The 26,167-nt window shown below is 36.9% G+C and overlaps 1 protein-coding gene across 3 annotated transcripts in view; it reads left to right on the forward strand.

Moving 5' to 3' along the window:
- FANCI (FA complementation group I) overlaps positions 1 to 26,167 on the forward strand; it is a 73,170-nt gene that overhangs the window by 14,252 nt on the left and 32,751 nt on the right. For 2 of the 3 annotated variants that reach the window (XM_026001072.2, XM_072737302.1), the window contains exons 5-17: positions 338 to 494; positions 575 to 632; positions 2,520 to 2,561; positions 2,881 to 3,004; positions 3,417 to 3,502; positions 5,003 to 5,129; positions 7,897 to 7,983; positions 9,033 to 9,169; positions 12,337 to 12,517; positions 13,927 to 14,014; positions 22,689 to 22,819; positions 23,453 to 23,523; positions 24,759 to 24,873. In XM_026001072.2, coding sequence (XP_025856857.2) covers positions 338 to 494; positions 575 to 632; positions 2,520 to 2,561; positions 2,881 to 3,004; positions 3,417 to 3,502; positions 5,003 to 5,129; positions 7,897 to 7,983; positions 9,033 to 9,169; positions 12,337 to 12,517; positions 13,927 to 14,014; positions 22,689 to 22,819; positions 23,453 to 23,523; positions 24,759 to 24,873 — 1,404 coding nt within the window. Of the gene's footprint in view, positions 1 to 337; positions 495 to 574; positions 633 to 2,519; positions 2,562 to 2,844; positions 3,005 to 3,416; positions 3,503 to 5,002; positions 5,130 to 7,896; positions 7,984 to 9,032; positions 9,170 to 12,336; positions 12,518 to 13,926; positions 14,015 to 22,688; positions 22,820 to 23,452; positions 23,524 to 24,758; positions 24,874 to 26,167 lie in introns of all 3 variants that reach the window. The other variant, XM_072737303.1, reaches the window with a different exon arrangement.

A 26,167-nucleotide genomic window follows, 5' to 3' on the forward strand; every position in this document is an offset into this window, starting at 1 on the left:
AAAAAAAAAAAAAAAAAAAAGAATAGTTGATGGATGAGCCATAAACCCATGTTTATGTTAATTTCTGATATTGTGGGTATCTGATATCTTTGAAGAGTATTTGAAAACATTGGAAAAAAATAAAACATTGGAGAACTAATTTAGGATTTTGACCTTTGAAATCTTTTACAATTATAAGTTTCTCTAGAGCAGAACGATTTCCTGGATCCCTTAAAGGACCAGTTCTGGGTTTTAGTCCCACTTCTATTAATTCAGCAAAAGACACTGCTTTGTGGAAAGAGATGCCAAGACTCTATAGATTTCTGCTTAACATTTTCTTTATCCCATGAATTTTTAGGCTCATAATTTTCCAGGACCATTGCTGGTGGAATTAGCCAAGGAGTTTGTTGGTGCTATCGAAGAGGGCAGCTTAACGAATGGAAAATCTTTGGAGTTGTTACCCATTATTCTCACTGCCCTTGTTGCCAATAAGGAAAATCTTGCTTATGGAAAAGGTAATTTTCTTTCAATTTTAGTGGCATTTTCGGCTAGTCACTTAATCAGATTTATTTCTCAGTGTATTTTGCATTTCTAGGTGTACTGAGTGGGGAAGAATGTAAGAAGCAGTTGATTAACACCCTGTGTTCTGGAAGGTAAGTCTTAAAATGTGTAGCGTTTTCTCAGACATACAATTGGCAAAAAAACAGGATTACTGTTTATATCAGGAATTTGTATCATTAAGTTTTTAGTCTTTTTTTTTGTTTGTTTATAATGTACAACTATAAAACCATTTAGTCTGTGATGAATTTTTAAGAAATACCTATATTTTCTGTTCTAAGACTACAATATAGTTTCTCTTTACTTGACTGTTCATCTTAAAGCAGTTTTGTCCTCCAGTGTTTTATGGACTCCCAAGGTCCTTAAGGCTGGGAAGTCACTCTGCTGCTGTATATCTTTTATATGTTTTTTGAACGGGTGGGATATATAAATAATGGTTGTATCTTTAAACCAGAAATATGAGAATCTACTCTAAGGAAAGATTCCAACATAATAAGAAAATACTCATACATACAAATGTTCAACCCAGAACTTTGTGACCCGCTTAAGCATTACAATGATAGAGAAATGTAGGTTATGGTGTGTAACCTATGTTAGGTAAGATAGAACACTCCATGAAACTTAAACCCATTAAAAATGAGATGCACAAAACCACCAAAGATGAAAACTTCTTACTATATAGTCAGTGAAATAAAGAGAATACTTGGTTGTAAAATAGAATGATTACATTTGGGTACATTAAAAAGAAACAGAAGGGAGCCCCCAAGATTATGTAAGTCCGAAGTAACAGCTTTTATGACATTATAAGTATGTATCAGCTCACGTGTGCTTATCTATTTGTTTTTAAATTAAAAATCTTAAAAAAAAAAAAAAAAAAAAAACGGGCAGCCCCGGTGGCACAGCGATTTAGCGCCGCCTGCAGCCCAGGGTGTGATCCTGGAGACCCTGGATCGAGTCCCATGTCGGGCTCTCTGCACGGAGCCTGCTTCTCCCTCTGCCTGTGTCTCTGCCTCTCTCTCTCTCTCTCTCTCTCTCTATGAATACATAAATAAAATCTTTAAAAAAAAAATTTTTTTTTTAAAGAGGGGCACCTGAGTGGCTCAGTGGTTGAGCTTCTGCCTTCAACCTAGGTCATGATCCCAGGGTTCTGGGATTGGGTCTTGCATTAGGCTCCCTGCAGGGTTGTGTCTCTGCCTCTCTCTGTGTCTCTCATGAATAAATAAATCAAATCTTTAAAAAAAGATTTTTTTTTAAGTTTTAGCTTTAAATAATCCCTATATACCCAACATGGGGCTTAAACTCGACCCTGAGATCAAGAGTCACATGCTCCTCACAGAGCCAGCCAGGCTCCCCTTGTTTGTTTTTAATACACTAAAGAGTTTATTCAATACACAATGTAATATACCTTGCATTTTTCATTTAACACATCTATTCATGTCGGTTTATACAACTCTACATCATTCTTTTTAATAGTTGCATGCTATTCTAAGTGGCTAATCTCCAGTTGTTAAGGGTAGGGTTTTTTTTTTTTTTCCCCAACAAATAATATATGGTAATTTGGGTTTTTTGCTATTATAAAAAGTGTTGCAATGAACATCCTTACATATCTAGGTGACCTTTTATAAGCATGTACTTGGGATATATTTCTAATACTAATTTGGGTAGGGGATCTGTGGTTATTTGCATTTTTAAACTTGATAAGTATTGTCAGCTTGTCTTTCCAGAAGGGTTATATCAGTATATACTATCTAAAACAGTATGTGGAGAGCATTTGTTTCCCAAAAATTCCTAGTACTATCACCAGACTTTTATTTTTATAGTTTTAGAGGTTAAAAGCTGTTATTTCATTGGTTATTTTATCTTGTTTTCCGGTGGTACTTGAAATGGCCTTAATTTTTTCCCTCCTTATTAATTTTTTCAAAGTAATATGCAAATAAGTTAAATTGAGATAAACTTTCATACTCGTCATTTTCTTTAACCAGATGGGATCGGCAATATGTAATCCAACTCACTTCCATGTTCAAGTAAGTATCATTTTCCCTTTTCTCTTTATACCCTGCTATTTGAACTTGCCTGCTAGAAATTGAAATTTAGGAAGCTCACACACTGCTTTCCCCCAAGTAAGAGTATTTGTACCTCTCTTTTCTAAGATTTTCTCCCCTCTTTTTACTTTAATTGCTTAAAGTATAACTATGATTTCTTTTCCAATGTGACTTTGCTTATGTATGTTTTTTGGTCCCCTTTAAAGTTCTCTCTTTGATAAAAACCAAAGGACAAGTTATAATATTCTGGTATCTCCCAAATTAGACCATAGCTCTGGCCTTGAGAGTCTTTGATCCACAGGGATGTCCCTCTGACTGCAGAAGAGGTGGAATTTGTGATGGAAAAAGTGTTGAGAATGTTCTCCAAGTTGAATCTTCAAGAAATACCACCTCTGGTCTATCAGCTTCTGGTTCTCTCCTCAAAGGTATAAATAACAAATATACAGATGTTTTTTAATCTCTGGTGGAATGATCAGTTGGGTCATTCAGCTTTTCATACTCTTGGCTTACATACTAAGGCATAAATGCTTTCATTTCATGTCTGATGATATGGGTAAAAGGATCATGCTTCTCAGCCTCAGAAAACCTATATGACTCTTGTACTCTCACAATCTGTATATGCGTGGTAGCAGAAGGGATGAAGATCTCAAAGAGGGTGGGCTATCGGCCCCTTAACCTAAGTCTAACACTAAGATGCATTTCAAACACAATTTCAACAAAAAAAAATATTCTATAAATGCTTAGTGTGACTTCAGGTTGTAATTTACCTATTTAGGAAGTTCAACTTGGTGATCTTGTCTTTTATGAGGAGACCTTACCTGTTCTGTATTTTTTTAGGGAAGCAGAAGGAGGGCTTTGGAAGGAATCATAACTTTCTTCAGCGAGCTAGATAAGCAGCACAATGAGGAACAGAGTGGTGATGAGTGAGTAATACAGTACAGAAATAAAATCTTTTTTTACAGTTGCATCTTATGTGTGTTTTACCCTTGTTGTTTAACCTTCCAGTCCCTACCTTCACCTCAGCACAGAACTTCCCTAGTCCTCTGAGCTGCTCAGTACTAAAGTAGCCTCTTCGCCTTGCTCATTTACAGCTCTTCAGGAGCAGAGCAGTAATTGTTGTGTAAATTGCAAGTTAATAAGCTATTTTTGTCTATTCTGAGCCAGAAACTATTTGGCCTTGGGGCTACAGTGATGAACCACTCAGGCAAGGTCCCTGTTCTCAAGGAGTTTAAGTATTGGTGAGAAGAGAACAGGAAATAAATAAAAATATTAGGAAGTGCTATGCAGGTAACTCAAATGGATGAAGTGATAGTGACAGTGTAGCTACTTAAGATTGAGTGGTCAAGGGAAACCTCTTGGAGAGCGTGCCACTTTAACTGAAGCCTGAATGATAAGAACCACAATATATAAATCAGAGAAAACATTCTCAGCTAGTGGAATAGTTAACGTGTCTGAAAAAGATTTTTTCTGAAGCACCTATGCCTGGTGCTGTTCTAAGCACCTTAACCTCACAAGAACCCTATTTTGCTTCTACTTTATGCATGTGGAAACTGAGGCACAGAGGAATTAAGGAATATCCCAAGGTTATATATAGTAGTAGAGCTGAGAGTTCAGTCAGGGCAGTTTGGCTGCAGAGCTCATGCTGTTAATCCAATTGCAGCCTACCGCTTCTACTCTAGGGTAACTTTGTTATTTGGCTTGAGCAATTGATTAGAAGGTGGTCTTATATACTGAGTTAGGAAAGACTGAAAAGCAGATGTAAGACAAAATAAGCTCAGTTTTAACCATGTTAAGTTTCACATGTGTATTAGCATCCCATATGGAGGTATTAAGCAGAGAGTCTGGAGTTTGAGGGAGAGGTCAGGACTGGAAATAAGAGATTGGAAAGAACTAAAGCCACAGGACTGACTGGGGAATCCTAGGGAAATTGTGAAGAAAAAGAAAATCAAGACTGAGCTCAGGAGCATTCCACCACGTAAAGCGAGGATGAGCCAGCAGGAAAAAAAAAAAAATGGAGAATTGAGTGACAGTACACCAGAAGAGAAGAGAGTGTTTCAAAAAAGAAATGGTCAACTGTTTCATGTCTGCTGAGGTGTTAAGGTGGAACTAGATTATTGGTTTTGGCAACATAGAGGTCATTTGTAATTTACAAGAATAGTCAATTGAGAGTGGGTGGGGAGGGGCAGAAGCCTGGTTGAATTGGATTTAACTGAGAAGAGGTAAAAAAGTGTAATTAATGACAATAGATAATTCTGTCAAGAAGTTTTGTTATAAAGGAGCAGGAATAGGGCAGTAGAATTTCTATTTGCTGCCTCCAGTGATAGTATGAGTTCACCTTGAGTTGGTCTGCTTGTTCAGCTGAGTATCTGTACTTTTGTCTCTTGCTCAAACTGTAGCTCATACTTTTCTGTTGAATCTTTTAGGCTGTTGGATCTTGTTACTGTGCCATCAGGTGAACTTCGTCACGTTGAAGGCACCGTTATCCTACACATCGTGTTTGCCATCAAACTGGACTGTGAACTAGGCAGAGAACTCCTGAAGCACTTAAAGGTAGCTACAGACTTATGGTGATCTAGGATCTCTTTATGAAATGGATATTTGAACTCAAGCCTCTCTGATATCCCTTAATTATAGGAGACAAGTGGAAGCATTGTACGATGACCCTGGATTTAGAGGGTGCCTTTTACTTTGAAAATAGGAAATAAAAAAATTAAATTAAGTAAAAAAAAAGAAAGGAAATATATGTCACTACATTCTTAAGCAAATTCCATTTTAAAACTGTGCCTTAAATGTTTTGATGTTTAAAAAGAAAAAAAATGGGGACTGTTCAGCAGGAAGCTTAACATTTAATCATAGTTCCATTGTCGTCTTATGTGAGCTTCAACCTTGAGCTCTGTTTCCCCATTTAAGAATTGGGATATTGCCTATTTTTAGTAGTATATTATGGGGTTTTATGAAAATAAGTCATTTATCATTAAGTATTTGTGAAGTGGTAAGGTAAAAACCAGAAGTGTTTCAAACTCTTTTAAAGAAAAGTAGTATACAGATAAAGGACCTATTTTTTTCCTTCAGCATTTTATTTAGAAATTTTTAACCCACAGAAAATTTGAAACACTGTAGCACAGTGAGCATCTATATGCCTCTCATTTAGGTTCACCAGTTTTTAAATATCTTGCCACATTTACTTTATTTCACTTTCTTTCATATGTTATTATTATTATTATTAATTTTTTTGGAGGGGGGAATCATTTAAAAGTTAGAAATCAGGGGCACCTGAGTGGCTCAATCAGGTAAGCGTCTGCCTTCGGCTCAGGTCATGATCTCAGGGTCCTGGGATGGAGCCTCGCACTGGGCTCTCTGGTGTATTTCTTTCTTTCTTTTTTTTTTTTTTTTTTAAGATTTTATTTATTTATTTTGGAGAAAGTATAAGCAGGGACAAGGGGGGGTGGAGGGAGAGGGAGGAGCAGACTCCTTGCTGAGCAGAGATTTTTTTTTTTTATTTATTACCTGAGAGAGAAATATAGCCAGAGAGAGCACAAGCAGTGGGGAGAGGAAGAAGCAGGCTCCTGCTAAGCAGGGAGGGGCTTGATCCCAGGACCCTGGGATCATGACCTGAGCCAAAGGCAGATAATATATTGAGCCACCCAGGTACCACTCACCAAGTTTTGTGTTTCTTGATCTACTCCACTGTATTTTTGTATGTTGGTTTTCTGTTTTGTCTTTGGGTGTTGTTGTCTTTTGGTTATCATTTATTTTAGGCCTCAAAGACCTATTTTTAAAATTTTACTGAGATATGATTTTTTAATTTTTATTTTATTTTTTAAATTTAAATTTGATTTAGTTAATATATGGTATATTATTAGTTTCAGAGGTAGAATGTAATGATCCATCAGTTGCATATAACACCTAGGGCTCATTACATTAAGTGCCCTCCTTAATGCCCATCACCCAATTACTGCATCTGCCCACCCACCTGCCCTCCAGCAATCCTGTTTGTTTCCTAGAGTTAAAAGTCTCTTTAGGGTTTGCCTCCCTCTCTGTTTTTATCTTCTTTTTCCTTCCCTTCCCCTATGTTCATGTTTTGTTTCTTAAATTCCACATATGAATGAAATCATATGGTATTTGTTTTTCTCTGAGACATAATTTACATAACATAAAACTCACCCATTTTAAGTTTACAATGCAGTAATTTTTCATAAGTTTACCTTGTTGTGCAACCATCACCGTAATCCAGGTTTAAAACATTTTCATCACCCTGTAAGATCCTTCAGCCCATTTATTGTAAAGTCACATTCCCAGCTCTCCCGTCCCAGGCCCAGGCAACCACTAATCTACTGTCTCTATAGATTTACCTTTGCTAGACAGTTCCCATAAATGGGATCATACAGTATATGATCTTTTGTGTATGGCTTCTTTTGTTTAGCATGAAGTTTTCAAAGTTTATCCATGTGTTGTAGCCCGTGTCAGTATTTCATTCCTTTTTCTTGTTTAATAGTATTCCATTGTGTCGATCTATCAGTTGGTTTAGCTGTTCACCAGTTGATGGACTCTTGACCTGTTTCCAGTTCTGGGCTGTTACGAATAATGCTGTTATGAACATTCACATGCAAGTCTTTTTGTGGACATGTGTTTTCACTTCTCTTGAACAGACACCTACAAGTGATAAATATATGTTTACATTTTTAAGAAACCACCAAAGTGGCTATGTTATTTTGCATTCCCAAACTGGCACTGCATGAGAGTTCCTATTTCTCAACATCCTCACCAACATTTGTTACTGTCTTTTTTATCATAGCTGTTTCAGTGTGTGTGAAACAGTATCTCACTGAGGTTTTTCTTTGCAGTCTTTTAATGACTGATAATTGAGCATTTTTTTGTGTGCTGAGTAGCTGTTCTGATACCTTCTCTGGGGAAATGTCTATTTAAATCTTTTGCCCATTTTTTGATTGTGTGTCTTATTGAATTTTAAGAATTCTTTATGTATTCTAAGTCCTTTATCATGTATATAGTTAGCAAGTACTTCTCCCAGCCTGTGGCTCATCTGTTTTCTTAATGGTGTCCTTTGAAGCACAAAAGTTAGAATTTTTATGGGGTCCAGTTTTTCAATTTTTTCTGCTATAAATTATGCATTTGGGTTGTATCTAAATAATTTTTACTGAATCCAAAGTTTTAAAGATTTTCCAATACATTTTGTTTTTAAAGTTTTACAGTTTTAGGTCTTAAGTTCAGGTTTCTGATCCATTTAAGGACCTGTTTTCAGTAGGTTTTTTTCTTCTTTTAAGATGTAAATAATGACTCCTTTTTGGTTTCTCTGTAGGCAGGACAAGATTTCAGTAATAACATATGTCCCTTCAGCATTGCCCTCCTGCTCTCTGTAACAAGAATACAAAGATATGAGGAACAGGTATTTATTACTGACTCTTTGGTTCTTTCTGTAGTTGATATGGAGTACAAGAACCCTTTATTAGCCTTCTGCTGGCAGAAAAGTCCTCTGTAAGGTGTGTAGGCCCACTCTGTTTCCTGGGAGCTGCCTGGAGATGTCTCAGGTTCTTGGTTTATACCTTTATTTCTTGTGGGTGGTAAGCCCAGTGGTAAGATGGGAATCAGAGTGGAAGCTTATCATACAGTCCGGGTGGTGAGATGGGAACTTTAGCTGGGAATTCACCTGCGGTCTGTGATGTTGCAGCTTTCTAAGAAGTTGTCCCTGATTGAGTTGAAATTAATGAGAACCATTTAGTTGCAAATATGGAAATATAAACTACTTTCCCCTTTTTTATCATGTGTGTTCCCTGATTGTGGGTAATATTGATATTGATTTTTACCCTTTTCTTCTCTCTCTCTCTCTCTCGAAGAGAGAGCAAGGCAGGTAGGGAGGAGCAGAAGGAGTGGGAGAATGAAAGAATCTTTTTTTTTTTTTTAATAATAGTGAATTTTTTTTTTTTTTTTAAGATTTTATTTGAGAGAGAGAGCATAAGCAGGGAGAGGGGCAGAGGGAGAGAGAGAAACAGGCTCCCCACTGAGCAGGGAGCCCGATGTGGGGCTCCATCCCAGGACCCTGCGATCATGACCTGAGCTGAAGGCAGATGCTTAACTGACTGAGCCACCCAGGTGTGCCAGAGTGAGAAAATCTTAAGCAGACTCCATACCCAGCGTGGAGCCTGACATGGTCTCACAACCTTGAGATCATGACCTGAGCTGAAATCAAGAGTTGGACACATAACGAAGTGAGGCCACTCAGGGGCTCCAGCCCTTTTCTGTCTTAAGGAATGCCTACCTGTCTTCAACTCTTAAACACCCACTGAAAGTCATGATTTTTGTATCATACTCACCTAGTAAAATAGCTATCTTAGGGACACCAATATATGGCAGCAAGTAGGAAGTTAACAAAGTAAAGATTCTAAAGCATGGGCTATTATTTTTTGCTTCATTTTCCTATTTCTTTCATTATTTTAGGTGTTTGACCTTTTAAAAGCTTCAGTTGTAAAAAGCTTTAAGGATCTTCAGCTTCTCCAAGGTTCAAAATTTCTTCAGAATCTAGTCACTCAAAGGTCTTGTGTTTCAACCATGATCTTGGAAGTCGTAAAGAATAGGTGAGTTCCTGAACCAAACCCCAGTAGGTTCATAAGGTATTTGGTGTTAGAAAATGCACCATGATGTCATATGTGGGGCTCAGCAGAGAGAACCGATGATGGTGGCTGTTGTCTTCACACATTGAGGTTTAATCCCTTGAAATTGGTCAAGCAAACTTTTCCTGTATCAAAAAATCCTTAAATCCCAAGATTTAATTTCTTGGCCACCTTGATAGCAAGAATACAAAACTAAACTAGGTGCCTTTGACCCTGTCATGATATTACAACTCTTTCTTGGTCTGAGTCTTTATTGGCTTTTTAGGTGAGCTTAAAAAAAAAAAAAAACACACATTAAAAGTTTTATTTGCTTTAACTGTTGAAGTTTAGGGCCAGTGGAATGAAACTGAATCAGCAGTTTTAGACAAATCCATTTGATTTATTTTTTTATTGGAAAGAGAGAACATGAGTTGGGGAGAGGGTCAGAAGAAGCAGGGAGCTGAAGGCAGACACTTGAGTGACTGAGCTACCCAAGTGCCCCTAAACAAATCCATTTTGAGGGGATCCCTGGGTGGCGCAGCGGTTTAGCGCCTGCCTTTGGCCCAGGGCACGATCCTGGAGACCAGGGATCGAATCCCACGTCGGGCTCCCAGTGCATGGAGCCTGCTTCTCCCTCTGCCTGTGTCTCTGCCTCTCTCTCTCTCTCTCTCTCTCTGCGACTATCATAAATTAAAAAACAAAAACAAAAAAACAAATCCATTTTGGGACACCTGGGTGGCTCAGCAGTTGAGCACCTGCCTTTGGCCCAGAGCGTGATCCTGGAGTCCTGGGATCGAGTTCCATATCAGGCTCCCTGCATGGAGCCTGCTTCTCACTCTGTCTCTCATGAATAAATAAATAAATTTCTTTAAAAAAAAAAAAAAAGAACCTTAATACACATATTTATCCGCTTCTTTCAATAATCCTTATAAAGATTGTTAAGCAATAATCTGAGTATTGTCATATCTGAAAATGTTTTGATTTTTGCCCTCCCACTGAACAATAGTTTGATGTAAAATTTTAGGTTTATAATCATTTTCTGTTGTCCTTTTGCATCTAGAATTACTGACGGAAAGTCTGATGATTACCTGATTCTTTGTACTATTGCAGATAATCTTCATGGGCACTTAAAAGACTTCACTTCTATTTTTGATGTTCTGAAATATAACACAATTTACATAGATTCCTTTTTAATTCATTTCTGCTTGATACATGCCCTTTCAATTGTAAGGATTCATGTCTCCTAAACTCTGCTTTTCTCCTTATTTTCTTTAACTAATCCCTCCCTTTTTTATCTCCATTCCGTCCTGTTAGCTGTTGGAATGTCCTTGTGTGCTGCGTTTCTTAATTTTTCTTTCAAGCTTTTCATATTTTTGTCTTTTTATGTGAAATTCCACAAAAATCCCTTGACTCTTTTATTTCATTAATTTGTTCTTCAGCTCTGTTTATTTTACCTTTAGGTTTATCTGTTGAGTTTTACACTCTAGCAATCATGTTTTTCATTTCTAACATTTCCAGTTGTTTTTTTTTTTTTTTTCAGTTGTTTTTTTCATAACAGTCTGTTTTTTGTTTCATGCTATAATATCACTTAAGGGTATTTATTAGACTTTTAAAAATCTTTTTGTTCCATTAACCCTTTCCCTCAGGTGTTCTCTTCATTGAATTTTGGTGCTTCTCTTTAAACGTGCTCTTTTCCCTTATATTTGGTGATTATTGGTTGTCTCGTTGTTGGTGTTCACCGTTAGTTTGTCTGACAGTGCTGTACTGTTTAATACGGTTTACCTCTGATGTGAAGATAGTAGTGGGATATACCAGGGGCTGACCTCCCTAATTCTCCAGCATGTTACCATACTCTCCGCCACTGAGGCCCAGCTCCTCTACTCACAGATCCCACCTAAGGACAGGCCTCATTTTTGCTCACTTCTTACCATAAACTGGAGGTGCAGTGGGCTGTTGGGGGGAAGAAGGTAGAGAAGAATGCTGTGTACCTAACTGTTCGTGCTGGGAAATTCCAGCTAGTCCTCACACCAGTTGCCCTAAAGTCCCTTCCTATTCCCAGCATATCTGCTTTAGGTATCTGCTTTGTGAACTACCCCTTCATTTTGCACCATGTGGTCTGTGGCTTCATCTTTCATTCTTGTGTTACATTTCTTTCACTTTTTAAGGATTCTTTATAATTTCTCGTCAGTCAAAAACACATTTTAATTTTCCATATTATGGACTGTGTATGTGCACCTTATATAGCCACATACATACAGATGTGTATCTTTTCCATCATTTATAGGTATTGGGAGTGAGAAAAATAAAGCATGAGCTCAGTCTATTATCTTGATCCCAGATCTCCAGAGTATGAATATTATTAAAATCTGTCAAAATATTATGAGAATTTTCACAAGTGTGGCCTTTATTCTTTAATTCTATATTATAATCCGTTGCTGTTTAGCAGGTAGATATAATAATATAGAGGTTATTATAAGCATATCATTTCCAGTACTGTGGGTAACATTGAAAGTTATAAAATCACCAAGGATTCTACTGCTGTGCAAAAGGTTATTTGTAGGTTTACCTCATGCTTTTGAAACCAGATCATACATTGATTTGTACTGTAAGTGTGCATGTGATATAAATATATAAATATGAATGTAAATATTCATGCTATAAATATTTACTGTGTGCCTTCTAAATGTTAGTCTTAAGCCAGGCTGTATGGGTAGAAATATGACTACAAGATGGTCTCTACCATGTAGAAACTCAGTCTAGGGAGAGAGGCAAACTTTTAAGCATGGATAGAATATAAGTGTTGTTAGTGTCATGGGGGAAATAGAAGAAGCAACAATTAACTTGAGTCATGAAATCCTGAATGGAAACATGTAATGGTCAGTACACTGAAATATTCTAGTTTCATCTGTATGTTTTTGAATATTCTGTAGTTTCTGGATTTTCCCAGTGTTCTCTCAGTGGAAATACTGACAGGAATTCCAAATTCCAACAGATAAGTACGCATGAAAAAAAAGGTTCATGTGAAGAGTGTTGGTGATCCAGATCAAGTTTTGAGAAATGTGTAAACATGACAGTGAATGTGAAGGTTTTTCTTTTTAACTAAGTTTTGTTTTCTAAGTTTTTCTTTTTAACTAAGCTTTGTTTTCTTGCAGTGTTCATAGTTGGGATCATGTTACTCAGGGCCTGGTAGAATTTGGCTTCATTTTGATGGATTCATATGGGCCAAAGAAGATTCTTGATGGAAAGACTATTGAAACCAGCTCAAGTCTTTCTAAAATACCAAACCAGCATGCATGTAAGCTGGGAGCTAATATTCTGTTGGAAACTTTTAAGGTGCGTCTCCAGTTAATTCTGTAAAATTATATTATCAACAGGGCATGACATTAGTCTGGGAGTTTGGAGGACAAGGATATTTGAGTATGCAGCAGTTTCCAGGAACAGAGGTTGGGATAGTAATTAAAACATGACAGATCCAGCTTGCTGGAATATTTACTTTTTCATCCTTTATTTATATGAGTTCTTCATTTATTTTAATTTCTCCTTTTTTCTGCTTCTTAGAAGTTTGAATATAAATTAGCTTTCCATGATTTCCTCTTCTTCCTCTAGTAGTAAATCATTTTTGATCATTTTCTGTTTTAGGGGGTGCTTTTGGACGCTATTACTTTATATAAAAGATAATCTTTTAGGTGGCTACATCAAGCTTGAAGAATCATGCTTATTGGTTCATTGTTTTTAAAGAAACCAAAGTAGTTCTTATATTTTTTAAATCTATTGCTATATAACAACTGTCCTCTCAATCTTAATTTCTGAAATAGCTTTCAAAAATGCATTTCCTTTCAATTAAAACAAAAGCTAGGTTATGTCTGAGGCCAAACAACTTTGTTAATGATTCCTCTATGTCATTTTCTTGACATCGAATTAATGTAGCTACATGCCAAAAGTATATGCTGAATATACTATTTGGAGACTAATTTAAATGTGAATCTAGCGTTCTGATCCAGAACTATGAAGCGAATGCATATAATAGTCCTTGACTGTTGTGTGTTAGATGATATAAATGGCCCTTTTTAATAGTAATCTGATTAAAAGAGTAAGAGATTTTAATTTTTTTTATTTTAAATGTTTTTTTTAAACTAGTGAGGTTCTCTTTGCTTTCACACAGATGTTATGTTGTCTTTGTCAAAGCATCTGTAGAGCATATAATTTACTAGTAATCTATTGTTAGTCTGAAGTCTGAAAGAAATTAGTCTGTACTTTGAAGTAATCAAGTTGAGGTAAGAATTTTAATGAAAATTCGAGTGAAAGTTCAAAACAGGTCTTTTTTTTAGGTGACTGCTGTGCTTCCAGAAACTGAGGAAGGGTTTGGTAAAGATTATTGAGATTTCCAGAAATTTTCATGGGCTTTTAAATTTTAAGATGAAAGTCATGCATAGCATACTGTCAGATAATGAGTATTGGCATGTAATGGATACCTTAAGTAGAAGTTTTCCTTTTTGATGCTGAACCTAAGACATGGCAATACTTTTGTGTGAGCTCTCTCTTAGGCTAATAAACATGGTAGTTCACCCTGCTAATGAATCTTCTGAGAACAGAATGAGGATAGAATTAAGTGATTCTGTCTTTCCAGATGACTTATACTATATTTGTCTTTGAAATAGTCAAGTTTTGGCTAACATGAATTGATGCAATTGTAAGCTGAAGGTCACTATGGAATATTTTATTGACTGTTCTATTCTTTTTAGATCCATGAGATGATCAGACAAGAAATTCTGGAGCAAGTACTCAACAGGGTTGTTACTAGAGCATCCTCTCCCATCAGTCATTACTTAGGTATTGAACTGTGAAAAGGTGTGAAAGTTCTAAGGAATATTTTCATGCAAATATACTGTTTTGGCCCTGGAATTTTTTATTTAAATAGGCTCCGTGCCCAGCATGGAAGCCAGCGCAGGGCTTGAGCTCACAGTGCTGAGATCAAGACCTGAGTGGAGATCAAGAGTCAAATGCTTAGCCGACTGAGCCACCCAGGTGCCCAGGTCCTGGAAAAAAATTTTAATGTTGCAGTAGCTTAGTCCAATATCTTTGATTATAATGCCAATAAGACATAAGTGTATTTATATTGTTTGTGGTCATCAAGAAGGAAAGGAGCATATAACCGATGAGTGAAACTTCTATCTTGCATCAGCTCAGTCTCTTCAGTTTTACTATTTCTGCAGTGAGTGTTGTCCTTACACTGCATCTCATTGACCTCCCATTCCTTTAACCCTTGACATTCTGGCTTCAATTCTCCTCTCTAGTTTGATGGATATCTTCTAATGCCAAATCCACTGGTCTTTTCTTAGCCACTGACTTTCCTAATTTCTCTTCTTTCAACACAGTTTATAACTCCCCTGAAACTTGCTTAGATAGGTTCTCTGATAACTAACAGTTTGCTTCTTACCCTGCATGTGATCAATTCTTCTCTTCCTCCTTTAATGGTTCTTTTCCTTCTACACGTAAGTGTCAAGATTTTGCAAAGTTCAGTACTTGACACTTTATTCTACTTTTTTTCTTTCTTTACAGCTTTATTGAATTATAACTGAAGTACAGTAATATATACATATTTAAGCATAACAGTTTGATGACTTTTGACATGTATAGCTACCATTTTTTAGAATTGTATGTAAATGGACTCCTACTGTATGCACTCCTTTTTTTGTCTGGCTTCTTTCACTCAGCATAATTCTTGTGAGATTTTTCCATGGTTGTTGCATGTATCAGTAGTTGATCCCTTTTTATTGTTGGTAGAATATTTGGTGAGAATATAATCTCTCTTTTTATTCATTCACTTGTGGACAGGTTATGTAGGTTGTTTCTGGTTTGGGGCTATTATGGATAAAGCTGGTATGATATCTGGTAGTGGAATGCTGCATCATATGGGAGATCTACGTTTAATAAAACTGCCAGACTGCTTTCCAAAGTGGTAGTCCATTTTATATTCCTACCAGATGTTGCTAGTCACTCCACATTGTAACTAATACTTGGTATGGTTAGTCTTTAATTTTAGTCATTCTGATAGGTGCATGATAGTATCTCGTGGTTTTCAAATGTCTGTTCAAATCTTTTGTCAATTTTTAAAAATGGAATTGTTTGCCCCCTTATTACTGAGTTGTAAAAGTTCTTTACATATTCTAAATACAAGTCCTTTGTCAGATATGTGTTTTGCAAATACTTTCTCCTAGTCTTAATTTTTTTAAGTGTTGTTTAAAGAGCAAGTATTTTTAACTTGTCAATTATCAATCTATCAGTTTCTTTTTATAGTTCCTGCTTTTTATGTCATGTATTAAAGAATCTTTGCCAAACAAAATCACAAAAATTCACTAAGATTTTTTCCTATGTTTTCTACTAGAAGCTTTATAATTTTAGCTCTTATACTTAGATCTGTGATCCATTTTTGTTAAATTTTATGTATGATATGAAGTAACAGCGTCCCCCCACCATTTGGCTATCCAGTTGCTTCAGCACAATTTTTTAAAAAGATTTTCTTGTTTTTATTGAATTACCATGGCATCTTGGCTAAAATCAACCAACCATATAAATATGGGTCTATTTTAGGAATCTTCTGTTCCAGTTATCTGTTATTGTCTTGATTACTATACCTTTGTAATAAATGAAATAGTGTAAATCTTTTAATTTTGTTCTTTTTCAAAATAATTTTGGTTAATCTAAATGCTTTGCATTTCCAAATAAGTTGTAGAATTAGCTTGTCAATTTTTATTTTAAAAAACCTGGTCAGAGGGCAGCCCGGGTGGCTCAGCAGTTTAGTGCCGCCTTGAGCCCAGGGCCTGATCTGGAGACCCGGGATTGAGTCCCATGTCAGGCTCCCTGCTAGAGCCTGCTTCTCCCTCTGCCTGTGTCTCTGCCTGCCTCTCTCTCTCTCTCTCTCTCTCTTTCTCTCTCTGTCTCTCATGAATAAATAAATAAAATCCTTTAAAAAAAATTTTTTTTTTTAAATTTTAAAAGCCTGGGCAGGGGCAGCCCGGATGGCTCAGCGATTTAGCACTGCCTTCAGCCCAGGGCCTGATCCTGGAGATCCGGGATTGAGTCCCACATCGGGCTCCTTGCATGGAGCCTGCTTCTCCCTCTGCCTGTGTCTCTGGTGCTCGCTCTCTCACTCGCTTGCTCTCGCTCTCTGTGTCTCTCATGAATAAATAAATAAAATCTTTTAAAAAAAATAAATAAAAATAACTTAAAAAAATTAAATTTAAAAACCTGGTCATGTTTTGATTAAGATTGCCTTGAATCTGTGGATCAGTTTGGGAGACAGTTGACATCTTAATAATTTAAGTCTTCCAACCCATCCATGAACACATTAGAGATCTCCTTTTATTTAGACCTTCCTTAATTTCTTTTAGCAATGTTTGTAAACTTCAATGTGAATCTTGCATATCTTTCAGCTTTATCCCTATTTCATTTTTTTGATGCTATTGTACATGGTATTTTTAAAATTTCAATTTCTTATTGTTAACTGTTAGCATGTAAAAATAGAAATGGTTTCTTTTTTATACTGATCTTATATCCTGCAGCATTGCTAAACCCACTTTATTAGTTATAATTGCTTTTTGGCAATGCCTTAGGATTTTCTGTATAGAAATCATGTCACCTATAAATCAAAACATTCCTGATATCAGTGGTTTTCATCTTTATCAGTTTGGCTTAGGGACTTGTCAGTTTTACTCATCTTTTGAAGAATGACCTTCTGGCTTAGATGCTCTCCAATGTTCTCTGTTTATAATTTCTTTGATTTCTGCTTCTTATTTCTTCTTTTTTTAAAAATTTCATTTATTTATTTGAGAGAAAGCACAAGCCAAGGAAGGAGCAGAGGGAGAGGTAGGGGGAAAGAATTTCAAACAGACTCTGCACTGAGCTTGACACAGGACTCGCTCCCATGACCCTGAGATCATGACCTGAGCCAAAACCAGGAGTTGAATACTTGACAGACTGAGCTACCCAGATGCCCTTCTGCTTCTTATTTATTTTTTGCTTGCTTTGGGTTTATTTTAGTCTTGTAAGTGATTGAAAAAAAAATCAAAAGAAGGGTATTTCATGTCCTATGAAAAATGTAGATTTCAGAGTTTATAGTACAGTACAGTATTATTGGAATATAGCCAAACTCGATCATTTGTGTGTTATCTATCTTGCCTTTACAATATACTAACAGAGTTGCATAGTTGTCATTGATAGCATGTGGCCAATAACGCATAAAATATTTACTGTCTGGCCCTTTATGGAAAAAGTATGCCAGCTTGTAGTCTATTATATTCACTTGGATGTGTACATTGCTTTTTCTTCCTTCCTGATGTTTCAAGTTTCCTTTTGTTTGTGTGAAGGGTTTTAACTAACATTAGCTTAATAAAAACTGTTGTTCAAGTTCTCTAAATCTTCTGGGTGAACATTGGTAGTTTGTGTCTTTCAAGGAATTTCACCATTTCATATGATTTATCAAATTTACCATGAAGTTGTTGAGAATGTTCCTCTTAATGACTGTATGTTCTGTATTGACGCACATCAGTATTCTTATTCCTGATAGCCATGATGTGCATCTTCTTTTTCCTTCATCACTGAAGCAAGAGATTGATCAATTTTATTAATCTTAAAAAAACAGCTTTTGGTTTCATTGAATTTCTCCTTGTTTTTAGTTTCATTTATTTCTGCTCTTTTTTGTTGCCTTTCTACTGCTTACTTTGGGTTTAATCTGTGCTTTTTTTGGTTAGAAGCTTGGGCATGAATTTGAGGCTTTTTTTTTTATCCCAAAGCAAGCATTAAATTATAAATTTCCATCAAAAATTGCTTTAGCTACATCCCATAAATTTTTAAAATTTTCATTCAGTCCCAAATACTTTTTAATTTCCCTTGTGATTTGTTCTTTAACCTATGTATCATTTTTTTAAAGATTTCATTTATTTATTCATGAGAGACACAGAGAGAGGCAGAGACATAGGCAGAGGGAGAAGTAGGCTCCATGCAGGGAGCCCAATGTGGGACTTGATCCCAGGACCCCAGGATCACACCCTGAGCCAAAGGCAGACACTCAACCGCTGAGCCACCGAGGTGTCCCAACTCATCTGTTGTTTAGAAGTATATTGTTCAGTCTTTGAATATTTGAAAATTTTCCAGATATTTTTCTGTTGTTCATTTCTGGTTTGTGGTTATAAAACATACTGCCTCTGACATGAATGGCTTTTTATAATGTTTATTTATTTAAGTAATCTCTACCCCTAGTGTGAGGCCCAAACTCACAACCCCAAGGTTAAGAGTCACATGCTTTTGCAGTGGAGCCAGCCAGGCACCCCTACGACATAAATTTTTAAAAATTTATTGTGACTTGCTTTATAATTCTCAGAATATGGTCCATTTTGAAAAATGTTCTGTTTACTTTGGAAAGAATATGTATTCTGCTGTTGCTAGGTGCAGTTTTCCATAACTCAATTATAGGGATCCCTGGGTGGCGCAGTGGTTTGGCGCTTGCCTTTGGCCCAGGGCGCGATCCTGGAGACCCGGGATCGAATCCCACATCAGGCTCCCGGTGCATGGAGCCTGCTTCTCCCTCTGCCTGTGTCTCTGCCTCTCTCTCTCTCTCTCTCTGTGACTATCATAAATAAATAAAAAAATTAAAAAAAAAATAAAAAATAAAAATAAAAAAAGTTCAATTATATCAGATGATTCAAATCTTCTATATCCTTTTAAGATTTTCTGTCTACTTCTGTTAACTATTAAGAGCGGAGTATTGAGGGATACTTGCGTGGCTCAGCGGTTGAGCATCCACCTTTGGCTCAGGGCATGATCCTGGGATCCGGGATTGAGTCTCACATCGGGCTCCTTACATGAGGCCTGCTTCTCCCTTTGCCTGTGTCTCTGCCTCTCTGTGTGTGTGTTTCTCATAATAAATAAATAAAATCTTAAAAAAAAAAAAAAAAGGGAGTATTGAGGTATCTGCTTTGTAATTATCAATGTGTCTGTTTCTTTTAGTTCTATCCATTCTTGCTTTATGTGTTTTTAAACTTTGTTATTAGAGACATACTTGTTTAGGATTGTTATGTCATCTTGCTTAATTGACCTATTAATCAGTATGAAATGATCTTTTAGGGTGCCTGGTGGCTCAGTTGGTTAAGACTCTATCTTCAGCTCAGGTCCTGATCCCAGGGTTCTGGGATTGAGCCCCACATCAGGCTCCCTGCTTTGCCAGGAGCCTGCTTCTTTCTCTCCCTCTGCCCTTGCCCTTGTGCTGTCATGCACTCTCTCTGTCAAATAAATAAATAAAAACTTTTTAAAAAGAACAAGAAAAGAAAGAAATGATCTTTTTTGTTCCTGGGAATACTATTTGTTCTGAAGTCTACTTTGATATAAATATAACTTCTCCAGTTTTCTTTTAAGATTTATTTATTTGTTTGTTTTAGAGAGAGAACATGAGCACAGGAGGGGCAGAGGGACAGGGAGAGAGAATCTTTTTTTTTTTTTTTGGAGAGAGAATCTTAAGCAGACACTCTGCTGAGCCCGGAACCCAATGCAGGGCTTGATCTTACAACCCTGAGATCATGACCTGAGCCAAAACCAAGAGTTGGATGCCTAACTTACTGTACAATCCAGACTCTCCTCTGCAGTTTTTGTTTGATCAGTGATAGCATGGGTTTTTTTTCCCCCATCTTTTTACTTTTAACTTATTTATATCTTTTTAGTTAACATGAGTTTCTTATAGAAAACATACAATTGTGTCTTTTTAAATCTTTTTTTATAATCTTGGACTTTTTAAATCAGGGCATGTCATTCACGTTTAATATGATTTTTTTAATGTGATTATCATCTGGCTCTTTTTTCTTCTGTACTTGGTTTCCATTTTCCTCCTCTTCTGCCTTCTTTTGGATTGAATTTTTTTAAATTCCATTTTATCTTGCTAACTTGATTGCCTCCACCTCTATTTTCTTTTGTGTTTGGTTTAGGGTTTATGATACATCTTTAACTTACTAATACCTTTAAGTAGTGGTATACCCCAACAGTATACCTCCATTTCTTACCTCCACTCCTGTGACTTGTGCTGTTCTCATACATTTTATTTCTTTAGTTATTGAATTATATCTACATTGTTGGTATGTTTGCTTTAAACAGTCAGTTGTCTTTTGAATTTTTTAAAGTAAGAAAATATCTTTTATTTTTACCCATGCATTTACCATTTCTGGTGCTTTTGTGTAGTCTTTCTTTCTTTCTTTCTTTCTTTCTTTCTTTCTTTCTTTTTTTAAGATTTATTTATTCATGAGAGACAGAGAAAGGCAGAGGCAGAGGAAGAAACAGGGGGCTCCATTCAGGAAGCCTGATGTGGGACTCAATCCCGGGACCATGGGATCACGTCCTGATCTGAAGGCAGACGCTCAACCACTGAGCCACCCAAGCACCCCTAGATTCAGATTTCTATCCAGTATCATTTTCTGTCTGACTACCTTTAACTTTCTTATACTGTTGATCTACCGTTGTTGGATTCTTCCGTGTGTCACAAAAAGTCTTCATTTAGTGTTAGCTTTTTGAAAGATATTTTTGCTGGGTATAGAGTTCTAAATTGACAGGGTTTGGGGATCCCTGGGTGGTTCCGCGGTTTAACACCTGCCTTTGACCCAGGACGCGATCCTGGAGTCCCAGGATCGAGTCCCGCGTCGGGGTCCCAGCATGGAGCCTGCTTCTCCCTCCTCCTGTGTCTCTGCCTCTCTCTCTCTCTATGTCTATGAATAAATAATAAATTTTTAAAATCTTTTTATAAATAAATAAATAAATAAATAGACAGGGTTTTTTCCTTTTAGTGCTCTAAAGATGTTACTTTACTGTTCTTTTGGTTTTCATCATTTCTAATAAGTCAACTTTCATTAATATCCTTGTTCCTCTCTATATAATTTCTTTTCAGATTTTTATCGGTGGTTTTAAGCAATTATGTGTGCTTTAGTGTAGCTTCCTCCATGTTTCCAGTGATTGGAGTTTGTCAAGCTTCTTAGATTTGTAGGTTTTTGGTTTTCATTAAGTTTGGCATATTTTGGGGATCCCTAGGTGGCGCAGTGGTTTGGTGCCTGCCTTTGGCCCAGGGAGCGATCCTGGAGACCGGGGATCGAATCCCACGTCGGGCTCCCTGTGCATGGAGCCTGCTTCTCCCTCTGCCTGTGTCTCTGCCTCTCTCTCTCTCTGTGTGACTATCATAAATAAATAAAAATTTAAAAAAATATATATATATTTTAAAAAAGTTTGGCATATTTTGATATATTATTTCTTGAGAGATTGTTTGGAGGTTCTAGCAGGGGAGCACAGCTGCTCATATACCCTTGACCAAAGAATAGTTCTCCTCTATTGGGGATGGTCGTCCTCTTCGACCGAGCAGGCAGCTTCGGGAGGAACACACATGGAGAGGTGAGAGAGGAAGGGGACACCTGCCTAGCTAGCCAGATCAGCTGAGAGATCAATGGGGTAACAGATGTTGCAGCCAGATCACCCTCACATCCTGATATATTATTTCTTTAAAAAAAATTTTCTGTCATCTCCTTCCCACCAGCACACACTCGCCGCATCTCCCCCAGCCCCACAGCATTATGTATATAGTAGGCTGCCCCACATTGTTAATGTAGCTCATAGATTTTCTTTTTTAGTCTTTTTTACTGTTTTGTTTTAAATCGTTTGTATTAGTATAACTTGAAGTTCCCAAATCTTTTTTTCTGCTATTCTCATCCAGTAAATTTTTCATCTTGAGACATTTGTATCATTTTCATATTTTTCCATCTCTCCTTAGCATTCCTTCTTTCAGAATCCAGTTTAAATTCTTCTCTTCACTCTCCTAAAGCACACCAATTCATAATGATCTCTTCCTTTGAGCTCCTCTTAGACTCTCTCTTTAACATTTGCTAGGAAATAAACTGTATTTGGGATTATTAGATATCTGGTATTGATCTGTTATTTACCTCTTTCATTCTTTCAAGATATATTTTTCTTGACTCCAAACTAAATTAAAATTCTTGAAGGAAGAGAGACCAGGCTTTATGGTTTTGTATATTTATATTTTGTATATTTACATACATATTTATATATATTTATTTATATATGTATATGTATATGTGCTTACACATAATAAAAGTTCATAGATATCTCTTGATTTACTTTAGCCTGGAAATAGGAAGACATCTGCTACTTGTCAGTCTAATGGATTTCTTCCCTTCTTTTAGATTAATTTTTGTAGTCTTAATATTATCACAGAAGAAAGTTTGAAGTATTCTGGTTACACTGACTATAGAAAAATTATATAGGATCAGAGAAATTTATTTTGTGCTATATTTGACTTGGGAAAAGAAACCAAAAACTTTTTACCATTTCTTTTCCCATATTTATTTTTCTTTTATTTGTGTTATACTATATATTGGCATATCGAACTCCAATAAAAAAAATACCAAAAAAAAAGAAATATCTTTATTGTTTGAGGCAACTTACTATAAATTTTGTTTTTCAGATCTGCTTTCAAATATCATCATGTATGCACCCCTAGTTCTTCAGAGCTGTTCTTCTAAAGTCACAGAAACTTTTGACTATTTATCCTTTCTGCCCCTTCAAACTGTACAAGGGCTGCTGAAGGCAGTACAGGTAAGTCTTCTTACTCCTTAGGAACTTGACAAAACTGAGGTTGAACTCTACCTAATGGAATTCTTCATAAATGTGATAAATTCTATATCCCTTGATTCTAAAGCATAAAATTTTGTTTTAAAAGAGCAGGAACCCTGAGCTGGACTCTGTTTCCAAGTTTACCCCTTCTTCCTGGCACAATGCTGTCTCCTTTGACTCATTTTCAAGTCAGTGAAGTGATTAGAAAATTGAGGACAGGGACGCCTGGGTGGCTCAGTGGTTGAGCATCTGCCTTTGGCTCAGGGCATGATCCTGGAGTCCTGGAATCAAGTCCCACCACATCAGGCTTCCTGCATGGAGCCTGCTTCTCCCTTTGCCTATGTCTCTCTGCCTCTCTCTCTCTCTGTCTTCCATGAATAAATAAATAAAATATTTTTTTAAATTGAGGACAATAGGTTTAAAAGCATTCACAATTAGTTTAAATTTAATAATTAAAAGTATGCTATTGTCCTTATTACTAAGTGTCATACTGAAACACGTATTTAAAAACAACCAAATTTCCTCCTATAAGCCAGATTATAGCAGTATTAGGTAGAAATGAGCTAAGGCTAATAAATTTGGGATTTTTTTACCCACTTATTCTTTGTCTTTCAGCCTCTTCTCAAAGTCAGCATGTCCGTGAGAGACTCCTTGATACTTGTCCTCCGGAAAGCCATGTTTGCTAGGTATGGAGCATCTCATGAGACCCTCGCAAGTAATGCCTTCTGATGTTACTCACTGTCCTCCCTGCTGTCTTCTTGTACAACCTGTTAATAGTGGTCATGCACATGTCCAACCCAACAGAACAGCTTTCATCAATAAGGCCTTGTGCCAAGTACAGGCTTCCTCATTCAATCGTCTCATTCAATCTTCAGAGTAAACATATAAAATCAGAATTATTATAGTTTCCACCGTACAGATCAGGAACTCTGACTTAGAGAATATAGGTGACTTTCCAGAAGTCAAACAGAGGTTGGTGGGGCTATAATTCAAGCTTTTGATCTCATGTACTCTATCTGCCCCTACAGTAATCATCAGGACAAGGTTCTAGTGCCAGTTGGCGATAGTTCTGAAGAGGAAAACATCTTAATTAAAATATTCAGGAAACTCAGTCTAATGAACATCAAAACTGTGGTCTAGTGATTGTAGACCATATAAACTGTTAAGTGGTCTGAGGTTTTTTGGTTTAGCCAATGCCTCCTGACCTCCTTCCTTTATTTCTTAGTGTATAAGCTAGAGATGATGATACTACCTTCTAAAAAGTATTATGAGCCCACTAATAGGTGAAAAGCATTTGGTACTTTAAATAAAAGATGATCAGCATCACATTGGCTCTATTACATTGTACTTGTGGATATCCAGGGGAACAGCTAGTAAGTAACCATATGCCATTATCCCTCTTCTAGAATTGACTTGTTATTCCTTCCTTACCCAGAAGCCAAGATGTATATGTCGTAGTACATCCATGAATTAATCAGAGCCTCACTCAGATGAGTATATCATTTTTCTGGATGGAGAGTTGACAAAGCCTCAAACACTGTACTCCTCTGTGAAGAAGGGAAGTGGTCCTTCAGACACAGAAAATCAACAATTCCCTTTGCTATTTCATATTTATATTTGAGTTATTGGCCCATCAGATAGCTTCTCCGTACTCCTGTGCTTGTTCTCCATGAAGAAGAAAGTATAGGTAGTGTCTTGAGGTTGAGTAGATAGTGCAGAGTCAGCCGAATTCCTCTACCACAAAACTGCCAAGAACAGCTGATGGCTTATTTTGAGTACATAAATTCATTTTATTTTGCTCTGTGCTTCATGGCTTATCCCTTCCCTGTACAGAACCAACTGGATTTTTCTGATGCAGAAGCCTTTTCCCGTGAACTTAGTACTATTTGTTAACTACTCTTTCTGTCTGTCCCTGAGCTAGCCAGCTTGATGCCCGAAAATCTGCAGTTGCAGGCTTTTTGCTGCTCCTGAAGAACTTTAAGGTTCTAGGCAGCTTGTCGTCCTCTCAATGCAGTCAGTCCATCGGTGTTAGCCAGGTAAGCAATGTAACACATGGCACCACAGATTGTTCACACAGCACTGTAGTGTGCTTCGGTGCAGGAGTTGATGATGTGCAAGCTGTACTTTTTCCCTCCTGGTCTGGTTGTACAAATGATCCTGAAACGGAGAGTCTGAATCTAGATGCTATTATTATCCTCATTTTTAATAGTTTATTTACTTTGCACATGAACTTCTGTTAAGCCCAGTAATCTGAGAAAAATAAAACTTTTTACAGTAGGTGGTTAAATGTCTGCCTTCAGCTCAAGTCATGATCTCAGGGTCCTGGGATCAAGCCTTGTGTCAGGCTCTGCTTACCAGGGAGTCTGCTTCTCCCACTCCCTCTGTACTCCCTCTCTTTTTCTGTCAGATAAATAAATAAAATCTTAAAAAAAAAAAAACTTTTTACAATGTTTTGGTAATCCAGACTTTATCAGGAATCTTTTTTTCTTTTGAGATCTTATTTATTTGAGAGAGAGTGAGCACGAGCTGGGGGTGGGCAGAGGGACAAGCCACCTCCCCATTGAGCGGGGAGCACAACATGGGGCTCAGTCCCAGGACTCCAGAATCACAATCCAAGCCTGGGGCAGACACTCAACCAACTGAGCCACCCAGGCACCCCTATCAGGAACCCTTTATTGATCTAGTGTAATTATACAAAACTTTTGTTTATAACTTATGGGACAGATTAAATATTAGGAGCATGGAATCTTAGTGTATTGTTATCAGTGTTCCCATCTTAAGGATGAGGAGACTAAGGCCCAGGAAGGTTAAATAACTTGTCCAGGGTGATACAAACAGCTATGGGCAGAGCGGGAATTTGCTCAGTTTGAACTACCTCATGGACAGGCCTGTAGTAAGGGTTAGGCATCTTGGTCTACAGTTGTTGGATTTATGATGTAAATCAAACAAGGGTTATTATTCTTTGTCTTGTCCATTTCTAAACTAAATGTCTTGTCCATTTCTAAACTACAAATTACCCACTTCTAAACCTTCTAAACCACGAATTTATAGATACAAAAACTAGATTCTGAAGACCTTTAAGGGAAGCATCTTAGGCCTTTCAAGTAAAATCAAGTATATTATGACTCCCGGATTCTGCTGTTGTGAAATCATCTGTGTGCCTTCTTCAGCAACTGACATTGTCAAGGAAGACCTTAAGGGTTGGAGAAAATTAATGTTGTTAAAATACTTGAAAATTCTTATCTCAAACCAGAATAAGAGTGACACTTCTCATAGCCTCATGATGATTGTAATGTCAGCCCCAGTCCTGGATTTTGGTATGTGGGGAAA

This window comes from Vulpes vulpes, chromosome 14, assembly GCF_048418805.1.
Source record: "Vulpes vulpes isolate BD-2025 chromosome 14, VulVul3, whole genome shotgun sequence".
Lineage (NCBI taxonomy): Eukaryota > Metazoa > Chordata > Mammalia > Carnivora > Canidae > Vulpes > Vulpes vulpes.